Source organism: Rhinolophus hipposideros (assembly GCF_964194185.1).
Source record: "Rhinolophus hipposideros genome assembly, chromosome: 17".
Lineage (NCBI taxonomy): Eukaryota > Metazoa > Chordata > Mammalia > Chiroptera > Rhinolophidae > Rhinolophus > Rhinolophus hipposideros.
The window spans coordinates 57,853,736-57,869,623 of NC_138063.1; the positions used below are offsets into that span (position 1 = coordinate 57,853,736).

The window sequence follows — 15,888 nt, forward strand, 5'->3', positions numbered from 1 at the left end:
TCTGCATATACTATATGTAAAGTAAAATTCCACAAAATTGTGACTGCTGGAGATACTCAAATTGTGGTAATTCCTAAAGGGTTTGAACTTTTCTCTGTTCTTTAAAGAGGTTGAGGTCCTTTCTAATTCTGGAATTACACATGCATTTTTCTCTTTGCCTGTAAAGTTCTCTCCCCAACCCAACCTCCTATCCATTTATCTTTCCAGGTGCCAGCTTAAATGTTTCTTCAGGAGGCAAGTGTAAAACTTCCTTTCTATAGTGTGTAGTTACCCCTTCTACTTCTTGACAGACCTCACTGCAGTTGTAATTATGGGATGAGACGTATGGTGTTGATTTTTGTCATCTCCACTAGACTAAACTATGAGAATGGGGGTGTGACTGTTTTGTTAACTACCGTGGTACTTGTCACATGAATGACCTTTAGTTGCCCAAAGGGACAAAACACTTAAAAGACGTTAAGAAACACTGCCCTAATAATTCAAAGCCCACATTTAACAAATGAAGCAACAGAGATCCAAAGGTGCGAAGAGGTTTACTCGTCTCAGTGCCAATTTGAAGTAAGGATGTGCACTGCACTGGCTCCAATAATGGTTCTTTGCTCCCTTCTGGCCCAGGGCATTTGCCTCGCTCTTTTCTTACCTTGGTCTTCACCCGTCACCCGCTCAAGTGGCCCTGAAAATCCTTTCCCGGCCCCACTCCTGGAGCTGCTGTTCAACCTCGCGGTGTACGATTAGCCATACTCCATCTCTTCATTGTCAGTGGTCACTCCACTGTCCTCTGATGAATCTCATTTGATGCAGGTGACCACGCTCTGCCTCCTGTGCGCGCAGGAAATGTTTCCAGGGGATGGGTGACTGGGTGGCTCTGGGCAATCACTTCCGCCGCTGGGAACAGGCAGGCGACCGCGAATCCTCTGAGGCGCGAGATGCGAGGCCCCAGCGTCCACTCGTGTTCGCAGCCCCACCCCCTCCAGCCGCGTGCAGGGGACAAGGCGAAAGGGCGGCCAACCGCGCAGCCGCCTAGTGCCCGCGGGGGCGCGCCCGCGGCACGGGGCCGGGCGGGGCCGGGGTGAGTGACGGCCTCGTGGGCCAATGGGGCGGGCGCGCGCCGCCGCCGCCGCCTGCGCGGCCCCTGACGCACTCCGAGGCCCCGCGCCGCTGCGGCTGCGGGCGGCGACGGCTGCACCATGGGCTGGCTGCTGCGGGACGTCAGGCTACTGCCGCTGCTGCCTCCACTTCTGCTGCTGCTGGCCGGGAGTGAGTGCGCGCCGACAGAAGGGCGGGCGGCCGCGTGGACGGGCGGCCCGGAGGCAGTCCGAGGTGCTGGACAGCTCCCCGCCGCCAACAAAGGGCTGGCGCGGGGCGGGAGCGCGGTCTGGCGGGGTTGCGGCGCCGTTCGTCCGCCACACGCGCGCTCTTGAATGGGGGGCGTGGGGCGACCGCGTGTGCCTGCAGTGTGAGCGGTTCCACGCATGAGCGATACACACGCGCGCACACACACACGAGTGAGCCGGGAGTGTGGTCAGGCACCTGAACACGCTCTTTGCGCCTCTGCACGAAGGGAGCTCGGAGCACGGTCGAGGGAAGGACGTACCGGCCCGCCAGCCTCCTAGACAGCCACGTCGCGATGGGAGACAGCATTTAAAGGCCGCACGGGGCCGCGACAGTGAGCGTGGGGCGGAGGTGTCTGCAGCAGCGAGGGGAGACTGCCGAAGAGCTGCGACAGCGGAGAGTGTGTTTACGTGTGTGTTGTCGCTGGACAGGGCGAGGGGCGTGTCATTGTGAGTGCATGCCCTAGGCTGTGCTGGGCAACTTTATTAGGAGCTGTCAAAGGGTATGGCAGCCCCGAGGAGGTCTCTGTGACAGTGACACTGCGGGATGGTTTCTGCGCAGCTGACAGCAGGGATGTGTGAGAGACCCTCTGAGACACGGGTTTCAGCAGCTTCTCAAGGGCACTGGGGACGTATATGGTTGATGATAGGTTTGTGTGTGAGGGGGAGGTGTGAAATGGATGTGCCTGTGAGAAAGAGACAGAGCCCGCAAACAACTGAGTGGCACTCGGGATTTATATATGTGCAGGAGGTTGGCACAGGGTATGTGACAGCCTATGAGACAGGCCACCACCCCAGAATGGGGTACGGAGAAGGGCTGTCTGCAAGGGAGGGTCAAGTCAAGACATGGCTAAGCAGTTCTCCATGTGGCTGACAGAGTGGTGGGGAGAGTAGGACCTGAATACATCTTAGGGCATGATTGTAATGGTGTTGGTGGAGAGGAACACTTGAATGAGTGCGTGTGCGCACTCCCGTATCAGATAGCCTGGAGTGATTCCACTTCCAATGGACACATGGGGATAACTTGTGTGTGAGTGTATGTAGCAGTGTGATGCAGTTAACCCACAAAGAAACAGGCACATTATTTTGTATGTGTGAGTGAAGGAGAGACTTGTGAAGGGGCTTTTCCTGAGGGGAGGAGCAGTCTTTGCTTGATGGTGGCAATGAGATGGGCCATTGCCATGGCCCATAGTGACAGAGCCCCAAGCTGGGAGGGGAAAGGGGCCACTACTGAACTTGTCCCACAAAGACTCAGTTCGGTGGGATTACTTTTTCTCCACTGTCAGTCAGGGATAGGTAAGGACCTAAGTGGTGTGCACAGAAAAAAATATCCACAAGTATTTGTCTCAGACACACACACACACCTACCTCTATTCCTTGCATACCTTAAATCCTCTGTAAAGAAGGTGAGATTCAACAAATAAATTAACTATTGATCAGTTTGCTTTTTTTGTATGTGATAGCCACGCCAGAACTGGCCAGCAAAGTGTGTCAGGACCCATGCTCAGCTGTAACGGTCTATACCCTTACATGGCTAGCCATGGATACTGTCGGCAGCTTCTCTCCCTTTTATTCTTTCTCCCTCCTCTTCCCTCCCATACTCTTCATGACACACATTATTACCCCCATGCATGGGCAACATGTGTGTGTCTAACAGTATGTCTCGTCTTACATACCTTTGTGTGGAAACCTACAAACACCCTTCATCCTTGTTTGTCTGAGATGTGCAGATACACACATGAGTATAAGTGTGTGTGTGTGTGTGTTGTAGGGTGACAGTGCTCGACAATTCCTGTTGTAGCTGACACTCAGGGGTGTTGGGAATATGTGACAGATGCTACTGGGTAGCTTCCAAATTGGTGTCTTAGATGTGGATTTCAGAGCTGCCGATTACGGGGAGACTGGAGGTGGAGCTGATAGTGGAAATCAGAAGATGACGGTTAGATCAGGAGCAGATTGCAGAGAAGATGAAACATGGAATTACTCAGGCCTTGTTTTTTTACCCCCTAAGATATAAGCCTGCTTCATTTGCCTTTTTCTCTGAGTGTGTTTGGGTCAGATTTTCAATTCTTTAAGGATGATCCCACATCCTTTTCATGTCCCTTCTTTTTCTCTCTCTCCCTCTGTTGGGTGTGATGAAATAACAAAAGATTATAGGTGTCAGAGGAAAAAAATCAATTACAAAGTGTGTAATTCTGAAATTTAAATCAGGTGGAGTCTCAATTAAGGCAGATCAGTTAAGTGCAAAAATAATTATATACAGAATGGTTAGGTCTCAGCTACTATTTTGGTGGGCAAGTTTGAAAATAAGTAACTTATTGTAATTACCTAAATAATTACCCATTGCCAAGGCTTCTGAAGATATTAAAGTCTATATAAAGAATAAAGAATCATCATGGGGAAAAATAACTTCAAAAATATGGAACTGTTTACTGGAAAAAGAACGGAAAACCAGATTCCTTTTTTCACACACAGCTTCTCAGTAAAGTTGTCAAAATCTCTGTTAATTTCTATCAGACTGTTGGGAAAGGAAGACAAGGAGAGAGAAGAAGAAGAGAGATATTATGGCTTCTCTGCTTAACAGGTGAAAGAGAGAGGTTCAGAGAATGGAGGAATCGCCTAAGTCATGGAAATGGTAGAGAATAGACCTGGTGGATTCATCAGACCACAGTCCTCTGCACAAAGAGCTTCACTAACTATTAATAAAAAGTATTTTATTCCCATAGGTAGGAAATCAACAGGACTGCTGGCCAGACTTTCCTCAAGAGGGCAGATACAGTTCTGTCAAGATCCAAGCTGTTCTGGAGAGCATGCCCAAGTCCTAGGTGGCAGTGACTTCTCTGCTGCCATGACAGTTCAGATCTGAGAGAGACAGTTCTTGTGTTTTTGATCCTCCAGTGGTTTTGTAGAGAGTAAAATTCCAAGAATTCTTAAAATCAGTTTGCACTTTGCACTTTTCTAAAAAGGCTGAAGTAATATCTTTCCCAACAGATACCTGCTAGAGACTAAGGTATGTATATAAAGAGCTTTATCTTATGGTCTTAAAGATTGGCTGCTCAGGTGCCCGTGGAACCTGTCAAATTTTTGTTATTATCACAAATATTTCTCATCAGTTGACTTTTTTTCTTCCTGGACTGCACAAGTTTTTCCAGATTAGTTTCTGTTGTTTGATTTCCCCATGTTAGGGACATCACCTCTGCAGAGTAGACTGTTATGTCAGCTAGTATCTTATATAAAACTTAGATTACATTTTTCAAACATTCTTTCCCTCAGGGAAGAGGCTATCTTGTGTTCATCTTTGTATCCCAAGAGAGGGCCTGGTGCAATATATGACACAGAATAGAAACTCAGGGGTAAACCATATTCTGTGTAACTGAAAGTCTAATGCAAATTTTACCTCCAATAAGAAACTGCAGCCCACCTAAAACCAAAGTTCAATTCTAATTGGTATTGTATCTGATTGACATATGATTCTGATTCACTTTCTAAGAATGAGAAAATAACTATTAAGTGAGTATAATTTGTAGGTGACATATTTCCAAACATAGGGTCCACACAGAAATATAAATAAAGGGGATTTTGGTGAAAGTATAGGGAACCACTTTATTTACTTGAGGTCTTTTGCAAGAGGAGAGATTCCTGCACTTTGAGCCACCCTATGGTTTGGATTTGCCATGGGCACCTGAGCAGAGTGCTGGAAGGAAAAGGATGTCTTTCAGTCTTTAGCTCAGGCCTCTTTCCTTGCTCCTTAAATGCTATGAAGTATTTATGCTCTCTTGGGTATTCTCTTCCTTTATATATACTTTAGAAGAAGGGTACTCAGCCTAACAAGTAGCTTTGCAGTCTTTATTCGTGGAACATCTGCAAGACCTAATTACAGCTCTTCTATTAACTAGCTATTTGACCTTAATCTCATGAGGCCTCAGTTATTTCATCTGTAAAACAAGAGGGTTATTTATTTATTCTTTCATTTATTCAAACGTCTATTGAGCCCCTATTATATTTCAGAGACTGTCAAAGCATTGGAATGACAAAGTTGAATCTGACACAGGACCCACTGTCTGTGGGCTCACTATTCAGTGAGAGAGTCTGTAAGGTTTGTTACAATTCATTGAGAAAAGGAATTTGTTCAGAAGGCTGTGGTAACAGGAGTGGTACCTAGCCTAGACTAGGAGTGGCTAGAGAACACTTCTCAGAAGCTGAGCTGGAAGCTGGAGGAAGAGTTAGGCGGTGGGTGGAGGTAACCAGAGGCATTGCCAGCTTCTGGTTAAAGGTTCTGGGGCCTCTGATGCTATCCCATATTTTCATCCATTAGTCCTACCTTTTTCTCTGAAGACATAGAATAACCGATCTTTATTATTTATATCAACTTTTATTTTAATATATTTGAAGATACTGACCATTGTCTCTTAAATATTTTCTTTTCCTGGCCAAGAATATCCCAGTTCTCTGTTCTTTATAGAGGATAATAATACTTACATTTGTAGAGTACAATCTGCTCTTTGTAGTACAGTTTACACACAATGCATGGCGCTTACCTGATTTGATGCCCCTGGAGGGCTGGAGGAGTTATTGTCCTTGCTTTACTGACAAGGAAACTCAGGCTGCTAGTGGTGAAGCAGCTACACAGTCACTCAGCTAGGGAAGCCAGAATGGAAATCCTCTTTCCTGGCATCAATTTCCCTCTACTAGAGCATCCTTCTGTCTCATTTCAAGAGCTGTATATCCTGGTCAGCACACTTTTTACTTTGTTAATCCCCTTTCACTCTACCCTGGAATGTTGTCCTTATGACTACCGTGTTTCCTGGAAAATAAGACCTAACCAGAAAATAAGCCCTAGCATGATTTTTCAGGAGGACATCCCCTGAACAGAAGCCCTAATGTGTCTTTTGGAGCAAAAATTAATACAAGACTCGTTCTTACTTTTGGGGAAACACGGTCGGTGTTATTCTTGGTCCTGTGTTGTCCCACTGTGCATAGCATACACAGACTCACGATGCTCATTCTGGTTCTGAGAGAACTCATTTTTGAGTCTGGAATGCCCTTGTTTTCTTTAATGGGCTGTCACTGTGCCGGCACATGCCAACCTTACAGCTTACTATTTCATAAAGTAGTTGTAAAGATTAAAATCCGGATAATGCTTGCAAAGCATTTAGCATACAGTACCAATAATGTTCGCTCTTATTTTTATTATAAACATCACTGAAACTTCCATGAATTACTGTCAATTCAAGTCACAGTGTACAACGGGCAGAGCAGGAAATGACTCCTGAAATTTCCTCTTTCCTGCATCACTAAATGTTAGTCTTGGAAAAGAAAATTCAGAGGTCATTTCATCCACCGTCCTCATTTTTCCGATGAGGAGACTGAGAGACCCAGAGGTTTTAAGCAAATTTCTGGAAGACATATAGCAAGTTAGTAGTATTTGTGTAATTAAGTTAGTAATTAAGTTGTGAAACTGTCAAATATGGCTTTATTCCTATTCTTAGTGAATGGGAGTAAGAGAGGAAAAAGAAGATGCCCTTTAATTCTTTTTTTGTCCATTTGTTTATTTTGTAACAAACAAAGATGCCCTTTAATTTATTGGGTTTTTGTTTGTTTGTTTTGTAAATTAAGAGAGAGAGATTCAAGATTCTAAACAAACATGTCATTACCAACACTGGATGAATTTGACCTGTGACCTCACATGGTTTTTTTAAAGACTGTAGTAAGGATCCTATATTGCTGAAATAAAAATCCGCTCTTATTGCCGTTTTGGAAAATTTGCAGTCCAGGACAGCAGCCTGGGGAACAATATTCACACAAGGTTCTTAAAAGCAGGGACCTCTTCTTGGCTGCATTTGTGCCTCTAGCACCTAGCACAGCTATGGCAAAGAATGGGTATTCGATCTACATTTCTGAGTGAATAGATGCCCAGCAGATGCTGAGTCAGTTGATTTCTTACTCTCTCCTGCTCATCTCCCTCTGTCTCCCCTTTGGGAGACCTTTGTCTCTTTAGGGCTGCCTCTTTAGGGCTGTCCACAGGGAGGGCTAAACATTTTGGCTCTTTTGAAATAAGAATGGCATCTCAGAATCTCCTTGCAGCCCTTAGGTGTCAGGAGTGTCCCCCAAAGCCCCGCTTCCACCCCATGTTCTTTGTTGTGGAGATATGTCTTAACCCCATGCCAGCCTGTCCTCTATGACCTCTCATAATCATCTGGCTTTCGTGTTTGTGCAGGAGTGTCCCTGGGCACGTTTGCAGCTGGGTCTGATGAGCCTGGCCCAGAGGGCCTCACCTCCACCTCCTTACTGGACCTCCTGCTGCCCACTAGCCTGGATCCACTGGGCTCAGAGGAGCCCAGTGAGCCCATGGGACTGGGAGCTGGCCTAGAAGTCCCTGGTTCGGGGTTCCCCAGTGAAGAGAGTGAAGAGTCCCGCATTCTGCAGCCGCCACAGTACTTCTGGGAAGAAGAAGAGGAGCTGAATGATTCTAGTCTGGACCTGGGACCCACTGCAGGTAGCTCTTCTTACCTAAGAGTATGTTGCTTGCGGCTGGGTGTGAGGCAGTCTTGACAAAATGCCAAAGGACCATTTTCTTGCTTGAATCACATCTTTTCTCTCCTCCCACCAGTTTTTCCTACGTATTAAAGCCAAGTCTCTGGGACTCCAAGTGTCTATTGGCCCACGAGGCTCTTTTCTCTTTAATATTCACTGCTGTTTAGTGAGCTTGTATTCTGTGCTCACAATATTATCCCCATTTTACACATGAGAAGACTGAGGCTTAGAAAGGTTAAAAGCATGCTTAACAGTGATACAACTGTTCAGATGGTCAGTCATGATTCAAGCTGAGGTATTTCCAAGGTCTGGGGTTTTGTTTGTTTGTTTTCCCCTACCTGCTGTATTGTCTCTGTTGAAGGTTCCTGGAGATCACCACATCCCATGTCCCGCCTTAGGTCTCTCTATCCTCATCAAGGCATTCTAACTACCCTGCCATCAGTCATGTACCAGATTGGTTTCTGGGTTTACAGAGCATGGCTGATGGACATGTGGGGCCTGGGCTCAACAGGAATGCATGTATCATGGCTGATTACAAATACAGCAGAGCTCACATGCTTCCAGCTACAGCAGCAGGGCACATGTCTTTAGCCAGCAGGAGACCATTCTTAAATGTCAGACTGTCAAATTGTGTGTGTGCGTGAGCACACACATATTGGGGCGGGGTGTTAACAGAATTTGGCCCCAATTTTTCTTTTTAAAATATATAGTATTTTGGATTGATGTTCTCTAATTACAAAAATAATACGTGAAAATTGTAGAAAATATGAAAAATACAAAAACAATACAAATAGGAAAATAAAATCCTCCCAGGATCTCATAACTAAAAGATAATTACTACCAATAGTTTGGGATATACAGTGGGACCTCGGTTTTCGAACGTCTCCATTGACGAACATTTTGGTTTATGAACGCTGTAAACCCAGAAGTAAATGCCTTGGTTTTCGAACACGACTCAGAAGTCGAACATGTCACATGGCTTCCGCTGAGTGCAAGATCCTGAGGCCTAGCTGTCGGCCGTTTTTGAACATTTCAGAACTCGTGGATTATGTTCGAAAACCAAGGTACCACTGTATTCTTCTAGTCACTTTTGTATGCAAAATTAGAATCATAGGGGACATAATATCTTCAGTTAAAATATTTCATAACTATATATCCACATCATTAAATATTTTTTATAACCTGATTTTTAATGACTAGATAGTATTTCATCATGTAGATAATCAAATGTTTGAAACCTGTTCACTATTGTTGAATATTTAGGTTGTCTTCATTTTAATGCTACTACAAATATCTTCATATGTTTTTGTACTTTTCTGATTGTTTCCTTAGATAAATTTCTAAAAATGAAATTGCAGGATTTAAAGATGTGTCAGTTAGCATCCCACCCAGAAGCAGATGACACAAATAAACTAAGATAATCCAAAGAGGGTTTATTTATAGATCAGTAAATTTACAAAGGAATCCAGAGCCAGTGGCAGCAGAGTAATCAGTGCCCTATACCCAAAGAGAGAAAGGGAGGGAAGGATGAAAGGACAGAGAGTGGTGGGGAGCAGGTGGCCCGACAGGGAAGGAACCAGGAGAATAAATACCCAACCTCTCTCTCCTCCCAGCTCCTGCCAGGGTCCCTGTCCTTCTCCCGTACCTACCTCTGTCTGGGAGTCAGGTCAGGAAGCAAGGCATGGCCTGTTGATGTAATCTGCTGGGCCAGTCTTCCTGGGCCAGGCTAAGGTAGAGAAGGGTGGAGAGTGGATTTGCAGGGGGTGAAGCATGTCTGACACAAAGGGTGTGCATCTTTCCACAGGCTTTTCTTAAATATTTCCAAATCACCCCCCAGAACGGTGGTTCCAGTTTGCATACCCACCAGAAATGGAATGAATACCAGTTTTTTGAACCCTTCCCACGCCCAAATTTTGTCATTTATTAATAGAAATCTTTGTCAGTTTGAGAGGCAAAATTATAATGGCCTCTGATTACTAGTAAATTTTAATTTATGTATGTGTATATAGTCACATGTATATGTATACATATTCTATATCTTCTCCATTTACAAATATACATATTCCTTCATTTATAGTTCTCCTGTTTGATTTCAAGCATAGTGTAATTGAGAGAACAGGCTTGAAGTCAGGCAGACTCCAGTTTAAGCACTGCCGTTGAATAGCTATGTGATTTTTGGCAAGTAACAAGCTAGGCCTCAGTTTTCTCATCTAGGAAATGAGGATAATAGTAGTAACATAGGGTTGTGAGATTTAAATGCAATAATACATTTAAAGCACTTAGCATAGTGCTTGGCACATTGTAAGTCCTCTGTGAATATTAACTATTATTATTATTTTTTTATTTTTTTCTAGTGAGGCTTTAATTTTTTATCATTGTACACATTTTCATGTAAAAAGGATACTAACCTCTTTTCTGACATATATAGAAAACATTTTTCTGGCTTGTCAGTTACCTTTATTTTTATTATATTAATTTTTGATATACATAAATTTAATTTTTATAAGCTTAAAATAGTGCTTCTTTTGAAATGTTTTTATGTGTTTTCCTTTGCTTTGTTTCAAAAAGGCTTTTCCTCCCTGAGATATATACAACTTTATTTCTTCTATTCTTTTTGAGCTTAATTTTTTTATATTTTACTCTATTCTAGCTGTGATTTATTGTGGTATGTGGTGTAAGATATTCGTTTCCCCCACATATATAAGCTATTGCTGCAGTAGCATTCATTGACAAGTCTCCTCTCATCATTGAAAAGAAATGCCACTTTTACCTTATACTGGACAATTATATGTACTAGGTCTTTCTTTGGGCTTTGCCTTTTGTTCAGACTATTGAGATTCTAGTCTAAGACAAGCAGTCACTCAGAGAGCCTAGTCAAGAAATCACCAGTTGTGTGCCTAGACCTTCCTCAGGATCACAGTGGGAAAGCCCTAGCTTTGATTAACTCAGATTTGCTCTGCACCCCTCCCCCATTTGTTTCCCCTCCTTTTTCTCTCACTTCATCTCTCTTATCCCATTGGCTTCTCTAGGTCTCATTATAATAAAAATACCTGTCATTCAGTGAACACAAGCCATGTAACGGACACTTTGCATATATTCTTTCTCCTGCTCATACCAGTTCCACAATGCAAGTCTGTTTCCTTATTTCTACCGTACATACCTGAAGAACTGTAAGATGGGGACACAAGTGTCCTCCAAGGGGAATGGGCAAGAGGTGCAGAGCGGGTGGAGGAAAGAGAGCTGCTTTTGTCCAGAATCCCTCATTGCTCATCTTCTGATTGGTATGCCTGCCTATAACAAGAGCTTTGCCCAAGATCACACAGCTTGTGTGTGGCAGAGCTGAGTCTAGAATCAGTTTCTCCTGAGCAGTGATGCCTATGGACCTGTGTTCTTGCCATGAGAGCACATTGATGGTATGTGTTAGAGAGGAAACCAGTACATTTTGTTGTCAGTCGTATTGTTACACATCTCATTTCTAGTCTGTTGGGCCTAGAAGAACTAGAGCTGGTGCCTTCCTTTTCCTTCTGTAGCAGTGATTCTCAGAGTCCAATGGCAAAAACAGCTGAAGTTTCTGTTTGATGATAAGTGGTGTGACCGTGTGTGGGTTCCTTTTCTAATCTTGGCTTCAGTTTCTTCATCTGTAAGTAAAACCATGGGAATAATAGATTGAAGTCTTTTTCCAGCTTTAAAATATCATGATTCTCTGACATTTCAAGTGAAAAGGGTATTCTTACAAAGTAGGGAAAAAGAAATGGAATGTAAATTTACCACTTCATCAGCTAGCAGCAAGCCAGTTTAAAACCAGATCAATTAATTCATGCAGAATTGTTAATGATTAAGAATATTTTTCCATGTTACCGTGTTTCCCATCTCAAGATTGTCCCTATTGTCTCCCTCCACTGCTTTCACTTTCCAAGCTCCTTCATACAGTTTTAATTTCCTAGTAAACAAGCTAATTGGTGTTTTACAAGAAAAGAGATAACTCTTTGGGGTTGGCAAGTTCTAGAAACCCAATTTAAACAGGCTCATAGATGTTTCCTAGCTCAGTAACTGCAGAGCTCTAGGCAGGTGGGGTCCAGGGATTGAACCGGCATCAGAACTTGACTTGCTCCAGCGTGCTTTACTTTCCCTTATTGGCTTCATTCTTAGGCAGGTTGTTCCTGTGTGATGGCGTCAACAGCCCCTTAGTACCTGCAGTTTCATCCTCCTTTCACGTAGCAACCCATGCAGGAGAGATCTCTGCCTCCCATCACTTCTGGAAAAGTCTCAGAGGGGAGTCTCATTCGTCTGGTCTGGGTCATGAGCCCATCTCCAAACCAATCCTAAGGCCTTGGGGACGGAGTGTTCTCACTGGCCCAGAGTGGGTCTTGAGCCCCGCTGGAGCCATGGGGTAGGGTCCCTGGAACAAGAAGAAGGGAGGAGTGCCTCCAAAGGAGAATTGAGGTGCCATTAACAGAAAGAGGGGAATGAAATGTTTGGGCATAAAAACATTGCACTTGAGTAAGGAGCTTTCATAAAGTGTTTTTATTTTATAAATCACTTTCATATATATATATATGAAAATATATATTTTACCTCACAGCAACATGATGAATTTTGTAAAAACATGCATGATCAATATCCCCGTTTCATAGCTAAGGAAACTGGCTTGGAGAGATTTAAAAGTGGCACTAAATTACACAGGTAATAAGAGGGAGAGCTAAATCTCAAATCTGAGGTTTCTACTCTAAGATTTTGCTCCTTCTCTATATGAAGTCATTCATGAAACTACTTTATAGCCTTTCTAGACTACTTTCTACTTTGTAGAAATAAGATCAGAGCAGCTGTCTGCTGGGACTTGGCGGTGGTTTCTCTACAGTGAATCCTTGCTGAGATTGTATCTGCTATAGAATCATTTGACCTTCTAGGTCGCTGCCCACACATCAGGTTTGTTTACTAAGAGAAGGAACAGCTAACAGAAGCACTTTCACCTCGACACCAAAAAACAAACAAACAAAAACACCTGTTTTTGTTTTATGCTAGTGTCAACAAAAAACATCCACCCTAATAGAAAACCTTATAAGAGTTTATTTGAGCCAAAGAGAGTACAATTGCTGGGAAGCAAAATCTCAACGGATTGAGAAAATGTTCCGCGAAATGGCAGTTTGTAGCTCATTTTATACATAAAATCAAAGGAGGAGGGTTACATGAAATCCACTGGTGATAGATTAAGGGAGTGGGAGAAAGCAAAGCGGGGAAATCTCTGGGGTTGGATAAAAGAAAATTGGAGAGACAGGTATTTCTTTTACATAGATGGGTGCAGGATAGTTAACAGTTCGCTTTTTACAGGACATAGAGATGGTAATCAGGAGACAAGCATAATAATGAGGGATTTTGCAGTGTCCAGCTCTGGTCCGGAAAAAGGATTACTGACATTCCAAAGATGTTATCTTAGGTGCAAAAAGACAGTAGACAGCCCCACTTAAACACACAAATTAACTTTATGAAGGAAGCTAAAGATGTGACTTCCACCATGGCCCACTTAGTTATGAAACTTTTTATGCTCACACCGTCTTATGTGGTTATTTTCAGTCTCTTGAGCTTGTCAGGTTTAATATGTGGCCTCTTTTCCTTCCACTAGTAATAAATACCATTATATGAAAATTAGAAAAGGCAAACAAGTTAAAGGAAGAAAATAAAAACCACTTATAATTCCATCACTCAGAGTTAACAAATGTAAACATGTTGGCGTATATCTTTCTGGACTTTTTTTCCATATGGGAAATATATAAAATATGCTTTTACAAAAAAAAAATGGATTTATAGCATACAGATTTTTCTGTTTCACTTACCAACATCTTTCCAAGCCAGCAAACACAGCTCTCCAACCTCAGCGTTAAGGCTGAAATAGTATCTCAAGTGACAGGCTCCCATTTCTTTAGTCCACCCTGCTGTGTGAGAGCTGGAAGATTTCCAGTCTTTGTTTGTTATGTGAACTGTGCCATGATGGGAATCCTTAAAACTAAATTGTGAGCATCCTTAATTGTTTCCTTAGGGTGTACTTCTAGAAGTGAAATTGGGTGTTCAGAATGTTTGTTTTTAAAGCTTTTCATTTGCATTGTCCCCCCCTCCCCCCCCAAAAAAATGTGGCCTGATTTCTGTTCCTATCAGCAGTGGATTAAGTTCCTGTTTTCTGCACTGATCCAATACTGGGTATTGTCAAGTTGGTAGGCCAAAAAAATTATCATCTTGTTTAATTTACGTTTCTTTGATGACTGCTGAGGTTGACCATTAAAAATTAGTTTTCAATTATACTGAAAGTTGTTTCCCTTGCACCTCTGTTTTATACAAATCTATTATGAATTTTGTGAGTGTTTTTATATTAGTACTCGGTTGAATAACTGATAACTGGCTTGAGAGTTGCACTCCGGACAATTTTCAGTAATTTGACATTAAAGGGATATTTAAAGTGATCTTTCAAGGCCACTGGCCCTGATGCCTGTTTTAATTACATGTCTTAAACAGAGGAATCAGTTCATTAATATTTTAGCTGATGCTGAAGGTCATCCATGAGATATGGCTACCATAATCATTACTATGGATTAATAAGGAAGAAATTAAGTCCAGTGTGACCTTGATAAATTGGGAATGAGACCTACAAAACCAGGATGAAATTGGAGGATGGAAATGCAACATGGTCTATTTAGGGGGAAAAAGCCGGCACCACAGTGAGATGAAAAGAAAACCCCTGGAGAATCCAGGTTGTCCAGAGACCTGCAGCTTCATCAGAGTGATCTCTAGCAGCCTTTGAGCAGCTGTCACACCACAGTGGGAAGAATGCAGTTTAAGTGCTGTGATAAATTAAAATGATGTCACCTGAGTAAAAAAACCTTACATTTTGCATCAGTTACCTTCTAATTAGTGAATCTTGTTTAGTTTCAACAATTTGTTCAGCAAATATTTATTGTGTACCTACTTTGTTGATTTTGTAACCTCTCTTAAAACTGGTGAATCCAGAAGTTTTCACAAGAGAAGAAACATATTAGCAACAGAAGGGTTGCAAATAAGGAATAATTACTGTTGGTTATTTAGCCTCAGGAAAAGAACTCTAATTTTGGGCAACTCAGTAAGAGAATATGTAGGTTTTTTTTTTTTCCTGAGGGAGATGCTTCCCAGGTGTTCCTCACTTAGATAAAACAGAAATGGGCTTAAGTTGTAAATGAACCATCACAGTTGATTTATAGAAATTGGGGAGGAAAAAAAAAGCCATCAACACAGCAATGCCTCTCTAAAAAGGCCAACCTGTGTTCTGGAAGAGGATTGCCAGCCCACCTCTTTTAGACTTACTAGCCACCAGCCAAAGAGCTGAGGCTATCAGATCGTTTCCTAGGCCTTTTCCTGTATTTGGACCCTAGGCTCCTCGGGAGCCCATTATAATAACAGTGACCACAGATATGCCTACTGGGAGTCGGATTACACGGTGTCATGCATGGACTCAATTCCTGCTCCCCTCACAAGAACGCAGGACATGGTGAGGCCAAAAAGAAACACCCATGGAGCTATAAATAGGGAGTCATACCACTATATTCTGGATGGCGGCTGGTCGAGACACAAAAGCAAACATCCACCAGTACCCTGACGGGTCTTCCTGCACCCCAGTCTCGCTGGTGGCCTGTCATGCAGGGTGGCATGCAGGGTCTCAGCTCCCGCTCCCCACACAAGAACGCAGGACGTGGTGAGGCCAGAAAGGAACACCCATGGAGCCATAGATAGGGGAGTCATACCACCACACTCTCGCTGGTGGCTGGGTTGGAGACACAGGAAGCAAGAGCCACACTGTCCGCAACCTGCCGTCCGCTTCTCTCTGCCAACCAACCTCACGTGCTAACTGCAATCTGCTCTTGCTAGCTCAGCCACCATCATCTTGCTAGCCCCCTTTTGCTGCTAGCGTAGCCACGGCAGTTATATTAGTGGCCAGTGGCTCACTGGTTACAGCTGACGGCCAACTAGCCACAGCTGATGGCCATCCAATCACAGTTGATGG

At 43.3% G+C, this 15,888-nt stretch overlaps 1 protein-coding gene across 5 annotated transcripts in view; it reads left to right on the forward strand.

Annotated features, from left to right (window-relative positions):
* Positions 1 to 1,116: 1,116 nt before the first annotated feature.
* The window catches only part of PODXL2 (podocalyxin like 2), a 45,770-nt gene continuing 30,998 nt past the window's right edge, over positions 1,117 to 15,888 (forward strand). For 2 of the 5 annotated variants that reach the window (XM_081078903.1, XM_081078905.1), the window contains exons 1-2: positions 1,117 to 1,320; positions 7,549 to 7,827. In XM_081078903.1, the coding sequence (XP_080935029.1) occupies positions 1,188 to 1,320; positions 7,549 to 7,827 (412 nt within the window). In that variant the 5' untranslated portion in view covers positions 1,117 to 1,187. Of the gene's footprint in view, positions 1,733 to 7,548; positions 7,828 to 15,888 lie in introns of all 5 variants that reach the window. The other 3 variants (XM_081078904.1, XM_081078907.1, XM_081078906.1) reach the window with 2 other exon arrangements.